Source organism: Mchenga conophoros, linkage group LG4, assembly GCF_057382185.1.
Source record: "Mchenga conophoros isolate Kocher_MC1m ecotype Shallow Benthic linkage group LG4, M_conophoros_male_GT1.1, whole genome shotgun sequence".
Taxonomy (NCBI): Eukaryota; Metazoa; Chordata; class Actinopteri; order Cichliformes; family Cichlidae; genus Mchenga; species Mchenga conophoros.
In genome coordinates, this window is record NC_140529.1 from 33,566,042 (window position 1) to 33,585,675 (window position 19,634).

Sequence of the window (19,634 nt, forward strand, 5' to 3'; positions counted from 1 at the left end):
TTACAAAGGAGGTTGAAGTGAAGCGAGATGATTCAATCCCCATTCCCATTAGATGTAGCTCCGTTTTTGTTCCAAGTTTAGCGACGCTACGGCGTGGTTAATAACAAATCTATCTTACTAATAAAAATAACCGATTCACGCAAATACTCTTTTTTCTTAAAAGACAAAATTCTTTAGCAATTTTGTAATGTCTCCCAGACGAGCTAGTATCATCTCTGAGAGAGCAAAACATTTTCTTTTTTTTTACTCGTGAGCAGTAGATGTTCAGGTAGACAGCTGTCGTAGTTGTGAAAGCTATCAAGTTTATTCGTAATAAACTCCAAATTGGCTTTTCTTCTTACCACCTTTCCCTTACGTGAATTTCGGGACGCTATGAATTTACTCACTTTTTAAAGTTGTGATCACGTGGCCTTCCTCGTTGATTTCTATAGATTATCTTGATACTTCTATGCTCTTTGGCGTTCATGACCGCAATAGAGCTAAATGCTGGGTCGATACTGTCATCTAGTGGTCGCTGTGGAAACACTTAGTATCAGCTTACGTTCTGATCTATTAATATTCAGTGCTGAACTTGTGCAACAATCTTGTGACTGTAGCCACCACGGAAGGGCATTTAATTTGGAAATCGCTTCATAATAGTTTAATTTCAAAGGGAAATGAACCTGATTCTAGCTGTGAAAGTATTTAGTTGACCTCTGCTTGGACTCCTGTCACTCACAGCTGTTCCATTAAAGGGTGAGTAAACGCTGCATGTTGCTATTTTCAGTAAACAGTACTTACCAGTGCTTCAGAGGCTGGCTTTAGCGGGGTGAATGTGTTAATGTTCTGCTGTGATAAAACTGGAAAATGGCATGAAATCAGTACTTTTAAACCTGTGTTTTGACTTTAAGGCCCCATGTCAAAGGACACATTCCCATTTACCTCTACTTCACTGCGCTCTCTGAGACTGGAGCAGGCGTTTCAGGAATGGGAGGATGCACGGCGGGCACTGGCTCACAGGAGAGCCATGACTAGAGCGCCTTTGCCTCGGGCCCCAAGGCCTCCTCCCCGTCAGCAGCGGCTCCAGGAAGTCAGGGCCCCTCCGCCCCAGGTGAAGTGCAGAGACACTGCCGTCCACAACACCTTCATGTGCGGGGACATGAAAGGAGTGTATGCAGTGCTGAAGGACCCTGCTATGGTCAATGCCTTGATGGAGACGGTGCATGAGGAGATGGTGTGGGCTCCAGAGATGGGTATGACTTTACAGATCTCTATCTTTTAATCTTCTATAAACGCTTTAATTGAATGAACTCCCTTTTCCTTCTTCCGCCAGGCATGTGGACCATGAGCTCCACGGTGAAACAGACCTCAGCCTTACGTCTGGCTGCCAGCAGAGGACACACAGCATGTGTGGAGGAGCTGCTGTTTCGTGAGGCGGAGGTGAACGCTGACCCTGGAGGCAACACAGCCCTCCACGATGCCTGCATAGGTGGCCATTCTATTTGTGTCCAGCTGCTGCTCTCTCATGGAGCAGAGCCTGATCTGTTGGCTGCAGATGGCAGTGCCCCTCTTCACCTCTGTACCTCTGCCCAGTCATTCCAGTAAGTGCTAAAAAAGCTGACGACTTTATTCTTATTGTGCTTAAGCAGAAATATTCAGCAGAGGGTATTGTTGCCAAGGAGTAGCTGAAGCAAAGCTTTATATTAATCTTGTCTTATATGAAAAATGTCCTTTAAAGGCTATTTTCTCAACTGCGGTAAAAAAACAACAACAAAAAAACCCAACGTAGTTTAATAGAATGTAATGTAATAATACAAATCTAGTGAGCCAGGAAAAAAAACATTTCTGAGATATTATGAAAAATATCTGAGGGAGATGGATTTCTTATGGACTGAATGTAGATATTGTGCATGTCGTGACCAGTAAATGTACTATTCTTTAAAGCTGCGCTGAGCTGCTTTTAGAAGGAGGTGCAGAGGTCAATGTGAGGACCAGGGAGTCGAGACTCACACCTCTGCATGTGGCTGCTCGGCGAGGCCTCGAAGAGCACGTCCAGCTCTTTCTTAGCCACGGAGCTGATGTGTTAGCCACAAATCGAGAGGGCGAGACCCCTCTGAACGCTGCATGCTCCGGAGCCGAGAGACCATCTGAGGCCGGACGCTATCTTCGTGTGGTTCAGAAGCTTCTGGACGCAGGAGCCGATGCTCGAACTGCAGGCAGGAAGCAGCACACTCCACTGCACAACGCCTGTGCAAACTGCTGCCCCAGGATTGTAGACCTCCTCCTGCAGCATGGGGCCAAGGCTGATGTCACCAACTGTGCAGGATACACAGCCATGGACTGTTTGCTGCAGGTAGCAGATGCTATGTATAAGAGCAACAAAGTACTATTTAGCATTGCAAACACAGAAACACATTTTTAAGTTTGAGCATTCAGATAAAAACTTTTCTGTTTGGTTTTTAAGGTGGTAGAAGATTTCCCGGACCAGCAACCTGAAGCAATTGCACGATCACTTCTGAACCACGGAGCTAAGCCTGTTTCACCAAAGGTTTGATCAAACAGCCACGCTGTGAGGGAATGTGAGAACTGCTGCATGTAAATTGTAGTGTTATCTAATGCGCGCACACTGACAACACTGACTCCATGCCAGTGCTGTCAGTGTGGTGATGAAACTTCATGAGGCAACAATTTCAAAATACGTAAGGCTTAGATAAGTACTACATCAGGGATTGTAAAAAACAAAACAATCTTTAAATGAAATATTAATACATGTCAAAGTCTGAAGAGTAGAAACAAACAAGAAAAAAACATTATGAAATATTAGATGGGGGGGGTCTATCTACATTTTTGTAAATCTGCAACAAAATATGTAAATAAAAAAATGTAAACACTTTAAAATTAGACAAAACCAACAAAGTTAGTGAGAACGTAAAAAGCAAAAAGTGAACATGGAAAAAAGGAATAATGTCAATATGTCCTTTTTATTCAAATTAAGTCTTTCTCTCCATTTCAAGAAATCCTGACTTTTATAAAGCTGCAAGTTGGGTTTATAATACTTGTTTTAAACAGCATATAAGTAAGCTAGTGTGCTGGCTGAAAGAAGACGGCTGAGACGCTGTAGTCTGCAGTTTGCTTCCTGTTTCGGCCTTTCTTTAGTTTCGTTTTTACTACCTCTTTCATTTAGGGAAAGATCATGGTTTATGTTCAAATATGAGAAGTCAGGAGTGAAACCAGGCTCTCTATTGCTGCTAAAGAAAGTTATGCACATCTCTGACTTTCATTATGTTTGACATGCCTGAGCTGAGAATAGACTCAGTGATTAGTGATGAAACCTTCACAAGATCAAATATTTGATATAGTGTGAACAATTATATAAATACACCTGCCACTTTATTAGGTATACCTGTTTAAGAATGCAAATGTCTACTCATCAGCAACTTAGTGCATTTACGCATGAAGACATGGTAAAAATGCTAGAGTTCAAACAGAATGGGGAAGAAAGGTGATTTAAATTACTTTGAAGGTGGCGTGATTGTTTGTGCCAGTGTGGTCTGATGCTTCCAAACCGTTCATCTCACACAACCAGTGTTTACAGAAAATGATCTGAAAAAGAGAAAATATCCAGTGAGCATCAGTTTTGTGGGAGAAAATATCTCATTTATGTCATAGCTCAGAAGAGCTGATGGAAACCAGGTAATCGAGAAACTCAAATAACCACCTGTTACAACCAAGGTGTGCAGACGAGTATCTGTAAATGCATAACAGATCAAACCATGAAGCAGATGGGCTCGAGTAGGGGTGTCCAGCTCCAGGCTCAAGGTCCTGGTTTTAAATATTACCCTAAGTCAACACACCTGAATCAAATGATTAGTTCATTACCAGCCCTCTGGAAAACTTCAAGACATGTTGAGGAGGCAATTTAGCCATTTAAATCAGCTGTGTTGGATCAAGGACACATCTAAAACCTGCAGGAGACTGGCCCTTGAGGCCTGGAGTTGGACACCCATGGGCTCCAGCAGCAGAAACCATGCCGGTTGCCACTCATCAACTCCTTAAACGTGACAGTGATGTTACTGTACTCAAATGGCCTTTAAAGTCACCAGATCTCAATCCAATAGAGAACTTCTGGGACGTGGTGGATGTGAAGGTGACATATCTGCAGCAACTGCATCGTGTCATCATTTCTACATGGACCAAATTCTCCACTGAATGTATTCAGTGCTTTGTTGAATCTGTGAGATGAAGAATTAAGGCACTTCTGAAGGCAAAACGGAGTTCAACACATGAGAAGCAAAGTGTACCTAATAAAGTGGGTGGGGCCCTTATGTGTCAGTTGTAGATGGGACCTAAATATGCTCAGCAGAAGCAGGTGAAATAGAGAAGAGGTGAATCTTTAATAGAGCGTCTCTCAGCTGTCATAGGATGCGAGGCCGGGCATGGCCCAGGGCTGGAACAGATTAGGAAGACAAGGAAACTAAAGCACAGACAAAACAGAGGAAGTCAAAGAAACACAGGAGACTCTGGAAAAATGTGCAGAATGAGAAAAACGTCATTTAAATCAAAACAGGAAACAAAAACTTAACAAATACACAGCAAAAAACATGGACTGTGACACCAGTGTCATCAGCATGTAATAGTTATTGGTACCATATGACATAAAATTCATAAAGTAACATGTTTTATTTCCAAAATAACATCACTTAAATGTAATAAGCTATTGAATGATTAATTAGTTACTGTCAAATTTTACAAGCAGTGTTTTATTTGCAGATGCTGAAGCAGTGTGTGCTCTCCCTGGCCACTGTCGAGGTGCTGCTGAACTCGTACCCCCACCTCCCGCCCTGTGAATGGATGGATGCTGTGTCTGCTGAGATATATGAGGTGAGCTCTCCGCAGTGTTAAATCTACTCTCCTCTGCTTGTTTACCTTCAGCACTGTAGTGTTTCTGTTTCTACCTCCCTGCCTCAGGAGCATCGGTCTTTCTTCCAGTTGGTGCGTCAGCGAAGTGCTCAGCCTCGCTCTCTGCAGCATCTCTGTCGGTGTGCTTTACGTCAGCATTTAGGAGCCCAGTGTCACTCAGTTGTCAGCAAACTGGACATTCCCAGCTGTGTAAGGGATTATTTGTTGCTCTGTAATGATGGCACGCTCTTCTGACTGTACATATTGTGTATCTTGCCTCATTGGAAACTTATATTATTTTAGATTTCAGGGGTTTTCAGGTGGTGACCCTGAGATACATATGATAGAAATGAGCGTGTTACTTGACTTTACAAAAATAGTTGCACTGAAGAACACAAATGTATGTAAATTAGATTTAAATGACATGTTTGTGATACTATTTTAAACTAACAATTGTTGTTTGTGAAATTCAGACACATTTAATGGTTTTATTTGTTCATGGGGAAGAGAATAACCAAGAAAACGTTCAGATGAAGTTCTAAGAAGTTTCGGGCTATTTACTGTTGATTTGGATTAGTTGGTGCTATATGTGTATACGAAATGTTCATGGAAGTAATGAAGAAGGAGCTGCAGACAGAGAAGTCAATGAAAAGAAGCTCCTGGTGCAGTTTTTCTCCTGATGTTAATGTCAGAGGAAGTTTGAAATGCTCGTTGTCGCCTCTCTCAGCTCTCATGGGGCAGAGACTGGGTACACACTGGACCCACCAGTCGCCAGGCTATTACAGGGCTAACACAGAGTTCACATATTTTTTCATTTAATTAATTGATTTCGTTTTGAATCCTTTGTGAATACTGAACCTACGAACAACTTTGGGCCATACAAATCATAGGATTAGTTTTTTTCTTAGGTGCTGTTATATATAAATTAATAAAATATTTAAATATTTTCAAATAAACAACTAACAACGATGTAACAATAAAACTGTTTTCAAAAAAACTACAGTTATGTATTTATTTACGTTGTATCATAGAAGTGGAGCAATGGGCGCGCAAACAGTTTCCAAAACACGCGCCCACTCCGCTGGCCCGTGATGACGTCACGCCGCCGCTATGTTTATTATGTGGTTTTTAAGCAGCAGCAGCTGCTAGCTAGCATTAAGCCTCGCCTTCAACCATGCGCTGATTTTACAGCTGGCAGGTGAGATCATTTGATGTTTATGCATATCGGTACATACGATAAAGACTTTTATATGTCTGGCCGAAGCAGTTGCTCTGTCGGACAACTATTGTGCGACAAAATAAATCGAACTATGAGAGCCGTAAACAACGGAAGGTCGTGTTTTTTTTTCTTCAGTTAGCTACTTAAGCTAGGTGGGAAGCTAAGTTGGGTCGTAGACAGCAGCGTAAACTACAGTGTTGTAAGTGCAGCAGAATAGCTTTCGTTGTGGCTAGCGTCTAGGTTAAGGCTGTACATCGTGTGGAAAAATCATGACAGGAAGAAAAAGAGGGGAAAACAATAATGACACGGCCCTGAATTAGCCGGATGGCTGGCTGAGACTTCCCTGCTACACGAAACAGCTGTTGACCAACCTTGGTAAATGCTACGTGTATTTCTGTAAAGTAATTCTGACGCCGATGAAACCAGGCCTTGATTTCTGAATTTGTAAATACACCTTGAAAGGTTTATCTCCCCCCCCCCACTACAATTCTTCTTAAAAAAAAATTAAAAAGTACAAATGTAAATATGCAACTGCATGCAGCTACTGAGCTTTGAAGTGCTTTCACTAGAGTTTGTGTCTACAAGAATAGAAGAGTAAATGCACAGAAAAACGGGTTGTAAGCATGAATGAGTGTCCTACACAAAGAAGTAAACTTACACTTCAAGAAGGAGGAAAAAAGATATTACACTTATGTTTTCCCCCGTCATCATACAGCCTATGGGTGGAACATGTGAATCAAATCCTGTGTCATGTCGTTTTCATATGTTTTCAAATGGGCTGAAATTAGAAAATTGATCAGTAAATATTTTGACAGTTGAATAACCCAAACCTCTCCTTTGCCCAGTTCCCTTGTTTATCTGCTTTTCTAGTGTTTCATAGATATGTCAGTAATAAATTAATTGTTTGATGCAGTAAACCTGGAGTGAGAAATTGCTAGTTTGTCACAGTTAAGTAAACCCAGTGCTACCATATGGCTGTCTTGTTCAGTGTACTGTAAGACCTGTAGAGATCTCAGAGTGCAATTGACGTTGTTTAGCTGTAACTGAATAGATGTAGAGGAGCCTTCTTGCTTGTTTCAACAAAAAAAACCCAAAAACGAATAAAAAACAAATTAATATGCTAGAGTATTTCATGGCTTCAACTATGGATGTGTGACTATAGTCTAAGTTTCCGTTAAGTAAGGATAATGAGTCTCTGATACATTATATAATAACCCCCCTCTTGCTTTATTTATCAGTTCATAAATAGAAGAAAAATTGGCAAAAAAAAAAGGGAAAAAAAACTTTACAATGCGCACATTGTTTTTGGCTTAGGCTAAAACCTTTCTGTAGAGTGCCAAAAGGTTTGTGCAAGGGGAAAAAAACAAACGCAACAGTATTACAGCTGGCTTCCTTTGGATAATGTCATGCCTGCCACCTCATTCAGTGTCTTTGCTGTGCTAATTTTGGTTTTCCTTCAAAGAATAAACACCAGATTATAATAGAAATTGTCAATGACCAGAAATAACAGGAAAATTCCCAAACTTATTCCTAACTCAAAATGGATCTTTGAGATCCCCTATTTTATGCTTGAGTATATAGAACCCTGATTAACAGTGGTTTAAAAAAGTAGTTTTGTTATTATGATGATTTTTATTTGAGGGGGAAAAAAAGTAAACTTGTCTGGGGATAACAACAAATCACATATTTGCAGGAGAAAAACCATGTTTTCATGTAGGAAGTTCTGTGTACATCGACAAGGTTATCTTAGAAAGTTTAGATCAGTTTGTTTAGATCATACTATCACATGCAGTATGAGGCAAACTGTTGAGCAGGCTCTACAGCACTTGGAGCCACATTTGAAATTGTATGCTACGAAATGTCTTAAACCTGTGTTTTCTTCAGGATTAGAGGACAGAGATGGCAGTGTGTGCACTGACCATGTTGGATGGGATGGAGGATGAGGTGACAGCAGCAGGTGGTGTATTGCTTCTGTTCTTGGCTCTCATCTTGGCTTGGCTCTCAACCCATGTGGCTGATCGGGGAGACCACATATTGGGCACGATCCTCACTGTGGGTGCTCATGCCTCTCTGATTGGACTGGGAGGCCATGACAACTACGGTGGAGGGTCAGCTAGTGCCGACACCCCTGAGCAGCAGACGCCTCCACCTTCTCAGGAGAACAAGCCGGACGAAGGAGAGCCGGCAGCTGACAGAGGAGAGGGTGAGGGGACTGTAGAGGGAGCCGAGGGGGTTTGGACAGATTTGTTGCTGGACATACAGAGCAAACAACCACAGGCTGGAAGACTGCTTGTCACTTCTGATGGAGAGGATGATGAGGCTGATGAGGAGGATGAGGAGGAGGAGTTGGAGGAGGAAGTGAAAAAGGCTACAAAGCCTATTCCAATTTTGACCAGCACCACCTCTTCTCCTACCATCACCAGTAGTACCACTTCCATCTCTGTCCGTCTGAAGTTTTTGAATGACACAGAGGAGGTGGCTGTTGTAGAGCCACAAGATACAGTTGGGATACTAAAAAGGTTGGTAAAATAACTGTGAAAATCCACCAAACTTCAAGAATATCAGAATAATTCACAGATGATACACCCATTAGGCAGTTAGCTTAGCATAAAGATTGTGCCACCTTGCAATGTTAATTTATCAAGAGCTTATACTTAGTTTGCTGGCTTACACTGGAAGGCTTTACCTTACTGTTGCTTTTCATGTTTTTTGTTTTTTGCAAAGCTTAAACAAGATGCCACATATTACTCAGTCAGCTTATAAATGTTCATTTAAGGCATATTTTATTACCTTTAGACAGAGCCAAAAGTTTCTTTTATTGTCTTTCTGCTAAGTAAGTTAATTGGCTTATGTCTGAAACCTTGGATTGATTGTACAGGAGTGGTATTGATCTTCTTGTCTAACTCTTGGAAAGAAAGCGCCTTATAACTGCTTTAATTTCTCATCTCCCTTCTTTTCCAGCAAATGTTTCTCAGGGCGGGAGCATCAAATTAAATTAATCTTCCAAGGCCAGCTGCTGCAGGATCCCAAGAGGACTCTGTTATCCCTAAACATCACAGACAACAGCGTGATCCACTGCCACATCTCTCAGACCCTGCATGATTCCAGTCCAGAGGAGGGGGCTCAGTCCGGAACAGGAGCAGGAGCCGGGTCCGGAGTCTCCAGTGGATTCAGGGCGGCAGGTGTAGCCATAAGCACCGGCAGCCTGGTGGTGCCTGTCTTTGTGGTGATTCTTGCTGTCGTGTGGTATTTCCGCCTCAACTACAGGCAGTTCTTCACCGCCCCTGCGACCATCTCCCTTGTGGGAGTCACTGTGTTCTTTAGCTTTTTGATATTTGGGATGCACAGCCGCTGAAAAGGCAAAGAAAGGGCACACACTTATAGTTGAATGTTGTGAGGTGAAATAAAAATAACTACAGCAGTGGGTGAGTGTCTGGAGAGATGTACTGACCATAAAGGGCCTCGGTGCAGATGCTGCAGCTGGTTTGAGAGCGTGCATTTGTGCGCGCGTGTGGGTGGTTAAGTGAGCCTGTTTGTGCATGTACAAAGATAAAAACATGAGTGACTGAGGAGTGTAAGTGCAGTTTAAAAAAACAAGACAAAAAAACAGCAGTGAGTGAGCATTTGCTTTAACTAAAACCTAATTTAGTTCCTATTCAAAGATGTAGTGGTTCAGACCATGTTGTAATACTGGCTTCATCTCATGGCTCTTTATTGCTGTAAAATACTCATTATGCTTTCCTGTGCGCTATTCTTTGAGATGACTTTGTGTTTTAAATGTACAGTAAATACAGTCTACACTTACTACAGGTGAACGGCAGCCACCTTAATTAGCATTATGCACTTGAATTGGGAGGGGTAGCAAAATAGAATTCAGTTGACATCTAGTGGTAAGATTTTACATACTGTACCTTTTAAGAAAACCAACCAAAAAATGGCTTAAAATCATTTGGAACCACTCACTGTTGTGCTGCGTGTGCCAGTTTGAGTCTTTGCCATCATTGTATTATTTGAATGACTCGAGCTCTCTGTATGCAAATATAAATTGTACAACTGCCTCAGTGCAAGACTGTTTCTTTTATGCTACGTAAGAGTAGTTTAATTTAAACATTATGAAAAGATACTGTAAATATATTGTGTATTTTGTGTAAATAAAATTATACAATGAATCAATGTGCACTGGCACTTGCTGTCAGACTGCTCTGGTTTCAGTTGCATCTCTTATTAAAGCATTTCAAAACAAACCCCTCCTACTAGCTCTTTGTGGTTTAAAGAAGTCAGTCTCATGGTATTGGTGTTTATTTATATACAAACATCAGTATGCATGGCAGTGGAAAAAAAAGAAAAATAATTTATGTATCACATTGTGTTCAGATACAAGTTGTGCACACATGCACTTATTTGTGCTTGTGCATGGAAAAAAAAGGAAAGTCACAACATTGCTTTCTTTTGTCATTGCACTTCTACAGCACAGAAATACACAAAGAGCCACAAATAAACCACAAGCAGTTACCCTTATTCACAAACAGTGCCATGACCATTGGATCATAGTTACCAAATTATCTAAAACAGTTCATTTAACATTAGTGCACATAGCAAGATTTTACTGGACAGATTCAACCGGGCACAGTCAGAAATATAGGGACAAAATACAAAATCGGGCTTTGGCAGATTGTCACAATTGTGAGAGAAAATTGAAAGCACTTGACTTTAAGGATTGTATTACATGACCCTCAAAACTTGAACAAATGCTTAAAAATAGAGAACCTGGTGAATGTGAACCCTTAATCAGCATCCGTTAATCCACCAAACAGTCTGGTACATGCAGCACCTCTGCGGTTGCAGATGTCGAGATCGCTTTCTGTTCTATTTCTTGGAAATAGCTGGTCCAAAAGCATCTAGAATGCCTTCACAAAGAGACATGATTGTATCTTCAAAACTGCCAATTACGCTGATGTTAAAAAATGTAACAAATGAGTTTGGACAAAAGTGCCAAAATTCTCTCTCCGAAGGCCTTTTAGTGAGACAGAAAGTCACAAAAATGTCCAACCTCATGAAAGGTATATATGAAAATGCAACAAAAAAGTGCAAATAATGAAAGATAAATTAAAACAGGGGTTACTTAAACTATTAAGTAAATCAATAGGTTGGCCTCATTTCAAACTCCACATTCTTATTCTTCGTATGATTAACAGTTGACAGTTAAAGCCCCACATTTCATCCATCTGAAATAAGTATATTTAGCTCCTTTGATTTCTGGTTGGTTGCCTCCTGCAAACAGAAGGTTCTAACTATAGGTGGGTGGGACAGCTGTGTGCTTGAGATGACCTTACTAAGGATATCCCCTCTTGATGAATCGCAGGTGCTTATGCCTGGCACATTGGCAACTTTCCCCATGTTTAATATGAACATTCAATATACATGAAATAAAATAAGAATAAACAGAATAGGTCAACTTTACCTTCCCTCTTTATGAAATCCTGATTAAAATAAAGCATCCTGGATTTGCACTTCAGATTCCACTATAAAAACTGCATAAAGTCTTTGGGTGAGCAATTTCCAATTTAGAAGAAAAACTAATTCTTCTCCAAGACCTGAAAAGTACAGGACTTTGGCATCTACAATATGTAATAAACCTCATAATTTACATCAGACACTGTTGGTTACAAGCTTACAAAATGCAACCTTATCGCTCATGGTCATTAACAACAAGCTGAACTGCTGGGCTGATCTACTTTTACAATGTAATCTACAAGCAAAGTGAGTGAAAGCACACAGGACAAGGCTTTCTAAGAAGGAAACAAATAAACGTTGAATTCATGATTTATGTCAAACATACATGTACTGTACATGTGCCCCAAAAGCCTACTGGCTCATCAAATATCAAAATTCTGCATTTACACACAAGTAATATGCACATCACCACAAAGGCAGTGACAAATACAAACTTAAATATACCGTTAATGTAAACGAGTTAAATATTCCAAATGACACACATACTTTCACAAGAGTCACATTCTAGGATGCATAGTTTTGTGAAAAGAATGATTACACACACATCAACCGCACGTACACTTACCCACAGGCACGCACGCACACAAAATTGACAGTCACGCTAAATGCAAATCATCATACAGACACACAAACACACACACACACGCACGACTGTGCAATACAATGCTAGAATTAAAAAGCCACCGATGAGTACTCCAGTATATGTGTGTCAAGTGTTGAACGTGTCCTTACGACCGAGTCTGAACGCAAAGTCCAAGAAGAGGGGCCGGTCACAGGCTCACCAATGACAGAGTATCTGAAGGTTTTAGAATTTAAGGCCTTTCAATTTAAGTAGAACTTAAAGAAGAAAAAAACCTCAACTTTCACTACCAGCTTGTGGTCTGAAAAGTTTTTTTTCAGTTCCAGGACATTGCAGTGCTTTGTATGAATCCAGGTGGTCTTATTATTGATGTCTTTTGTAACTTCAAGGCCCTCCGTAAAATAAAATTTAGAGCACAGGAGATATCATTTACACACAAGTGGTTCATTTTTTTTCCCAAAGATTTATTTCTAAGCTTTTTTTGCCTTTATTGCAAAGGATCGGCTGCAAGAGCGAGGATGACATGCAACATGGGTAGCATGTTCTTTATTTCTATATCTGCATAAAATTATGTTTTGGTTCAAATAATCTACTTTCACTACTTTACAATTTTCTTTAATTGGCTGCAAAGTTTTCTGCAGTGTTGTGTGGAAGCTCCTCATTGAAACAGCCACACAAAGCGTCAACCGAATGCATCAAGTCCTCCTCGATATCAGCTGAAGACAAATATACGTCGTAAATTACGTGTATAGCGGAAGTAAATTCTGTTTTACACTGGAAGTGAGCCAATCCGTTATTGCAGATACTCTGACTGGACTCGGACCGCAATTCTTAAACTCTGTGTTCATAATTTAGGAAGGACAAATCTTTAAATGTAGATGCCTCAGTTATCAAGGCCAAATGATTACTAAGGAACTTCTAAGTCAAGTTTCATCCCATTCAGCTCAGACTTTTAAAGCTTGGTGTGAAAGAAGGGACTTAATAAGAGGAGGCGAGGGCTGGTCTGACAAATTGGCTTATGCTAAATCATCATAGATACTTGAAATAGGAGGTGCTGAGAGTTTGGGCCTTTTTTTTTTGGTCGATATACTGATATTACTCTGAGAGCTGCTGCCGCCGCCGCCTCCAGCCAGGCTTCCACTCCCACTTCCTCCTCCTCCACTGTTCAATGGAAGAGATGGCTTCTTCTTTTTCTTGGGCTTCCGAGAATCTGAATGGTTGGTGCCTGCAACAAGAACAGGAATGTATTTTACTGATAAAACCTACATGTCATAATTACTAAATGAGTGTCCCTTCCTTACTGGCTTTAGATGAAGCAGAATCAGTAGGTGAAATATCAGAGTCCTCCCACTGCAGGCGGCTCATTAAGGGTTGTGCATCTGGAATGTCAAAGCTGTCAGTCTCCACAGCATCTGCATCAGGCAGCGTTGGCCTGTGACATAAAAAACAGACACAGTAACACAGTTTTAGACAAAGCCACACACAGATATACACACAAACAAAATGTCTATATATCTGTCATGTAATTGCACTTTTCAGTTTAAGTTTCTTTTCCATCTCTATGATACCAATAACAACACCACAACTAACAACACCACTATTACTTTTAATAATAACTCTACAACACAAATGCACATTTGCCCAAAATTTTGCTTATAGTTGTTGGACAAATGTATCTTTGTGTGCTTATTAACACATGTCCTTCTTTCTGACCCACACTGGTTTTTTTATACATGACTTCCTCTCACTGGGTTTTTGATTTTAGGTGAATTCTTGGGGAAAAAAGGAAATGTCTCGAGAATCAAAAGAATCAAATTTCAAGCAAAAACAATAACATCAAAAACTGCTTATTATTGCCTCTATCAATAACAAGATAAATAGCTTCATTTTCTGAACCGTGTGCATAAAGACAAGGCCTGGAAAATTATACTCAACCATTTTCACCATTTCTGTCACTTTGTAGATGAAATATTTTATACATGAACTAAGATGATATTTCTCTTTAAGCGCAGTCTACTCATCTCAGCTGTTAAACCATACCTTCAGACTAAGATGTATGGAGTGGGTTTATTATTATTTTTAGTAAGGCCGATAGGCTGTGGTGTTTATGATAACAAATAGTTACAAGTGAGGGTGCTACAACCACAGATTTTGGTGTCATGTTCCGGTTCACAGGACCAGAAAAACTTCCTGTGGTAGTCTATCGATCTTTCCCAGTGTTTAAAACTCATGCAGCGTTCAGTTCTGTTAACAATGGCTTTACAAGTCATTTACAACAGTGCTTTTGCATAAAAGTCGTTCCTGGCAAGAAAGGCGTCCCTCTGCCAGAGTATTCACAACACCGACCAGCAGCATCGCTCTGTCACTGTCTCCAGCCAAGGCAACCATATCAGCAAACAGTGAACTGTTTGAGCAAACACCTGCACGATGAGGGTAACAACACCAACTCAAACATGACTTTTGTCAAGTGCACTCTAGTTAGTGGTTTTGGTGAGGAACGGGTCAGGGTACACTCACGCGGACGGCCCCAGGAGGAACAACCTGACGGCCCTCCTCTGTTCGTCCGTGTGTTGGGGACATCGCTGAGACCTGGTGGGACACAAGGTGGCATTATACATCCCTGACTGATGGCCCGCCCATACCCACCACATAGTTTTACACATCTCCCTGCCTGCAAGCCAGCAGGGAAGGTGGGGCGGACTGATGGGACACAGTCAGAGACCAACTGATAATGGGCAGTTATGAGTTACAAACTATTAGAGGTTAGTCACTGATGGGTTCCTCATTATTATAAGTCTGTTGTTAAGACCTTTAAAGATTTGGCTCTTCACCTTGGAGAAAAAGAACAGGTCTAAAAGAGATCAATTTTGAGTTGCCACTTGTGTTCCCTTGAGTTAGTTTGATCATACACAATTTTCTTATTTAATTAAAAAAAAACAACTTCCTTATATTTATGTATTTCATTTTCAGCTGTGACTTTCAGTTTCAGACAACAGTTCTAAGCAATTAAGATTTCAAGCTATGAAGACGCTGACCTCAGAATTTAGATTCAATTAGATGGTTAAACCAACATGAATCCAGGTGTTATGTTACCAGAAACTGTGCTGCAGGGAGCTACACAAAAGCAGCTGGCTGTTTTCTCAAAACAGAAAAGGTTTAATTACAAGTTAATCTTTGTGTCAGAGGCTTAGGCAGTAATTACCTGGTACACATCTTCTTTGTGTGCTCCGATATCACCCCACATTGCTGTAGAAACACACAATACTTTAATGATTCACACTTATATAATTAAATCAGTAGTTGGAACAATAAAAAAATGACATGCTTGGGCAGATTCATGAAAATTGCTCACCGTCGTTAGAAGGGATCTGACTTCATCGGGGCCCAAGGTTTCATAACTGATGCCAGTATTATAGTTGTACTGAATTTAAAAACAAAACCTTTATGAGTATAGAATTTACAACACTCTATAGCCTAGCAATCAATTTGATCACAGGAGGATTTGTCACCTTGTAGGATTCGGCACCGACGCCACTTCCAAGCTCACCTGGAATGCATATGCACAAGCACACTGTTCATGTAACAGATTGAGACCACTAAAAGCAAATCAAAATTGAACTATAAATTCCATCTGCATCTAAAAGAAAAATATTTGCATTTCACTTTGAATTGTTTCCTACAACTTTGAGCTATGAACTTGAAAAAACAAAACAACAAAAAACCCAGATAGACTCACCGTTTTTATGTTTCAGGGATTTGGATCTTCTTGGGGAATTTTGACTCTGCACAAACAAAAATGTTAAGATTAAAATAATGTTATCAGAATCAGAAACTTTATTGTCATTGTCATGAGAACAATGAAATTAAGAATGGTCCCCGATCATTGCATCATCCCTAGCAATATCAAAATATAAATAAAACAATAAAATTCAATAAATAAAATAGATAGAATACTTAAAATACTAATAAGATATAACAGTAAAACATTCACATACATTCCCACACACATGCTTCAGACCGTGCATAGATTAACACAAGAGTGGCGTGATGGACATTTTTTTGTAGTATTCAGATGTGTTATTGCAGTTGGATAACAGCTGTGTTTGAGTCTATTAGTCCTTGCTCTGATTGCCCTGTACCGTCTGCCTGAGGGCAACAGTTCGAACAGGGAGTGGCCAGGATGTGAGGTGTCTTTTATGATGTTTTGGGCCTTTTTAATACAGTGGGCGTTGTGTAGAACTTCCAGTGTGGGGAGAGGGCAGCCAGTGATCTTTTGGGCGGTGTTAATGATCCCTTGGAGTGCTTATGATACACATGAAAAATTCATTTATACTAACAATGTGTAATTTAAAAAACAAACAAAACAAAAACATACCTTATCTGACTTTCTCTTCTTGGCTGTAAAAAGGAAATAAAAAATGTTTATTTTAAGTAACCACCTGGAGATTTCTTTCATCTCTCAGTACAATGCAATCACTCAAGTGCTCACTTTTTTTTTCAGCCCCATACGACCAGTCATTATCATTAAGGTCATCATTGTCTTCCTGATCACTCTCTGATTTGCTCATATTATTACTGCTGGCTAGCCTGTTAAAAGAAGATCAAATAATTAAATTAGAATTTCATGTATAACTTTGGATCACTGCAGGAATTTCTGCTTTATGACCTTCACTGACCGACCTGCGGTTGGCGATGCGGCTGCTGTTGCGTCCCATGCCAAGGCATTTCTCCAAATGTGGAGCAAAGCGAGAAGCTGCTATTAATCTTTTACAGTTGGGACACTCACACTCTTTGTTCTTCCACTGATTGTACACCTGCCCAAATATGTCCACTCCTGGTTGATCCACAATTTCTGGAGGGGAAAAACAAACAAACAAAAAAAAAAACAGTAAGCAAACACATTGAAGACAGACAGAATAGAAACCAGATCCAATGGCACCAACCAAACTCCTTCATGCTCTCTTGGTCCGTTTCATCCAGGAAGAAATAGCCCTGTTTAACAGCTCGATGCACCTCAAAACACAGGCCCAAACAGGCATCTTCCACCAGCTCAGAGTAGATGTCATGGGCCAGGGCCTACAACAACAAAAACATAGTGTAACACCAAAGACAAACCCAATGTTAGGTAAATGCATGGGTACCTGTATGCACAGGTAATACCTCACCTCCAGCCTGGTGTTGTCTGGGCCTGAGAGGGGCATATCCTCCATTTTCATTTGAAAATCTCTATTGGAAGTCTTGACAGCAAGGTAATAAGATTGATATCTGAGGACTTAAAAGAGATGGGATAAAAGTGAAATCACAGCATGCTTGAAAGGCAACAAATGTAAGGCACACATATTCAAGATACCAGTCGCAAATAACATACTTTAAAAATATGTATTAGCACTTGTTCCAGGTCTATCTTCATCCTGTTGAAAAGAAGAAATAATCGCTGGTCATGTCCAAGATCACCACAGAAGTTTCATGTAAACATATGATAATTAGCGGTACAATCTGACCACTGTAACCCCAAGCCTGAACTGAACATATCAGCACATATCAGCTACAGCAACATCCTGATTTTCACATTACTGGACATCACACACACAGAGAGAAATGTGGTTTTAACTATGTGCTCTAACCAGCTTTAACATTACATGTGTTTGATTGAGATAAACAAGATACCTATGTATCCAACACGAAAGCTCAAAAATAGCTACATTTTACAAAAACACATTCATTTAAACTACCTCACGAACGACTAGCTAACGTTAGTAGAACCTAAACGCAGGTAGTGACAGTTCCTTAGCAAATTAACTCCGGCTAATATCACCTTTCATGGTTTATATCTGCTGGCCCCACTGCTCTACTAATATGAGCTGAAGGAAAGGCCTTTGTGGCATTCAAATACTAAGAAACAGTGTAGCGACGTTAGGTGTGTTTTAATTTCAAACTGTTTCCTCTTACCCTGTCATGCCGAAAACTCAGCCTGAACCGGGCAGTTTCTCTGAAGGAGGCAACATGACCGAGTCCATCCAAATAAAACGCGTTAGCAGGAGGCCCGGTCTTCAGCTACAGCCATTCTAATAACACGGGCAAAACAAAAAGCTCGATAAAAGTGTTTGCTGTCGCAGGTGTCGGTTAGCAAAACTGACGGTACGAGCGAGGAGGCCGACAAAGCATATAAACCAGCTAACTTCCGGTTGTAGCAATAAAAATAAAAGCTTAACCTGCAAACGTGAAGCGAGTTGCTGGAACTCGACAAAAACAAAAAAGAAAAAAAAAAAAAATCAAGAATACAGTCCATGTTGAAATCGTTAAAAAGGATAGAGATTAAGCTAATTTAATCATTCAAATGCTTATAAAATATATAAAATAGTGTAATGTAAGGTAATGTAATGTAAAGTAATGTTGCTAAATTCAAAAATACCAATACACATCATGACTCATTTAATTTTTCTGTCACTATTTGCTATATTAATGTGCATTTTTATATTAACAAGCAAGATGAGGAAATGTATCTTAATTTTTTAAAAATCTAATCTTTTAATTTCTAACTGAAAGAAGAACAACATTTTAAAAACAATTGTTAGCATTTTTGTTTAGCCACATATCTTTAACAGCTAGCTACTTGCCAGAATTTTCATATTTACTTTATGAGCTGTCGAGCTCATTTAACATCACAGGGCACGAACAGCCAATTTGAACTAGAAATTGACAATAAATTGTGAAGAAAAACTTTATTGTTCATCTATTATTTAATTATTTTGTCTTAAGGGACAGCTTTATAAGTGGGGAAAACGGTAAAAGCTATGAAAATACAATGTACAGTCTGAAATTTATGCCCTCTATCACATATTCCAAAGCAGTCCAGTGGGCCAGACTGTAATTTTCGTAGGGCCGATTCTGGCCCCTGGGCCAGCAGCAGACAAAATTAGCGCCACCTAGACCAGCTACACTTAAACGCCTTAAACGGATCTAAGAAAACAAACAAAAAATCTAAGGTCCTAATAAATTACATAAAATTATGTTTAAAACTGTGTTTAAAAATTTAGTACAGAAGAAACTTAGTGACCTTCTGGTTATATGGCACCCTGCATAAAAGAAAAATACAAAAAACACAAAACAAAACAAAACAGAAAAAACTGTGGGGAGATTAGTGAGGTATTGAAGAGCGCGTTTATACTTTTACTTTGAAGGTACAGTTCGGGTGTTTCCGCTTTCACAGCGAGGTTTCTTTCAGCTCAGACATCCATAAATGAACGCTAGATTTTCGCTCTTTATCTACAATCTGTTTGTAGAGCCTGGGCGGGCTGAATGAGGTCATCACTTTAACTTTGTTAAATGACAGAAAGTATGTGGACACCTTAACATTACACCAGCATAGGATTATTGGATTCTAGCTCCAGCTACTTTTAAAACCCACAAGATTTTGGATTTTCTCCATCCCAGCTATGCTAG

General features: G+C 40.0%; 3 protein-coding genes across 6 annotated transcripts; 2 read left to right on the forward strand and 1 right to left on the reverse strand.

The window, feature by feature from the left end:
• The first annotated feature begins 4 nt into the window (after positions 1 to 4).
• On the forward strand, positions 5 to 5,953 carry asb16 (ankyrin repeat and SOCS box containing 16). The gene is made up of 7 exons (XM_085271942.1): positions 5 to 735; positions 891 to 1,232; positions 1,313 to 1,580; positions 1,924 to 2,332; positions 2,444 to 2,527; positions 4,750 to 4,860; positions 4,948 to 5,953. The coding sequence occupies exons 2-7, from the start codon at positions 896 to 898 to the stop codon at positions 5,131 to 5,133; spliced, it is 1,395 nt and encodes a 464-aa protein (XP_085128068.1). The 5' UTR covers positions 5 to 735; positions 891 to 895; the 3' UTR covers positions 5,134 to 5,953.
• Positions 5,954 to 5,971: 18 nt separating this feature from the next.
• Positions 5,972 to 10,270, forward strand: tmub2 (transmembrane and ubiquitin-like domain containing 2). 2 transcript variants are annotated; one of them, XM_085271947.1, is made up of 3 exons: positions 5,972 to 6,076; positions 7,982 to 8,616; positions 9,059 to 10,270. In XM_085271947.1, the coding sequence occupies exons 2-3, from the start codon at positions 7,997 to 7,999 to the stop codon at positions 9,450 to 9,452; spliced, it is 1,014 nt and encodes a 337-aa protein (XP_085128073.1). In that variant the 5' UTR covers positions 5,972 to 6,076; positions 7,982 to 7,996; the 3' UTR covers positions 9,453 to 10,270. The 2 variants fall into 2 exon arrangements, with proteins under 2 accessions (XP_085128073.1, XP_085128074.1); XM_085271948.1 differs by lacking the exon at positions 5,972 to 6,076 and adding an exon at positions 6,083 to 6,472.
• A 110-nt stretch (positions 10,271 to 10,380) lies between these two features.
• On the reverse strand, positions 10,381 to 18,425 carry atxn7l3a (ataxin 7 like 3a). Of its 3 annotated transcripts, none has more exons than XM_085271946.1 (14): positions 18,141 to 18,425; positions 17,560 to 17,602; positions 17,357 to 17,428; positions 17,135 to 17,267; positions 16,872 to 17,043; positions 16,681 to 16,778; positions 16,567 to 16,589; positions 15,928 to 15,973; positions 15,701 to 15,738; positions 15,544 to 15,612; positions 15,394 to 15,437; positions 14,709 to 14,780; positions 13,493 to 13,623; positions 10,381 to 13,416 (listed from the first exon to the last, which is right to left on the reverse strand). In XM_085271946.1, exons 1-14 carry the CDS (start codon positions 18,146 to 18,148, stop codon positions 13,208 to 13,210), a joined length of 1,158 nt encoding a protein of 385 aa, XP_085128072.1. In that variant the 5' UTR covers positions 18,149 to 18,425; the 3' UTR covers positions 10,381 to 13,207. The 3 variants fall into 3 exon arrangements, with proteins under 3 accessions (XP_085128072.1, XP_085128069.1, XP_085128070.1); XM_085271943.1 differs by having other exon boundaries at positions 17,357 to 17,463; positions 18,141 to 18,418; XM_085271944.1 differs by lacking the exon at positions 14,709 to 14,780 and having other exon boundaries at positions 17,357 to 17,463; positions 18,141 to 18,420.
• Between the last annotated feature and the right edge of the window lie 1,209 nt (positions 18,426 to 19,634).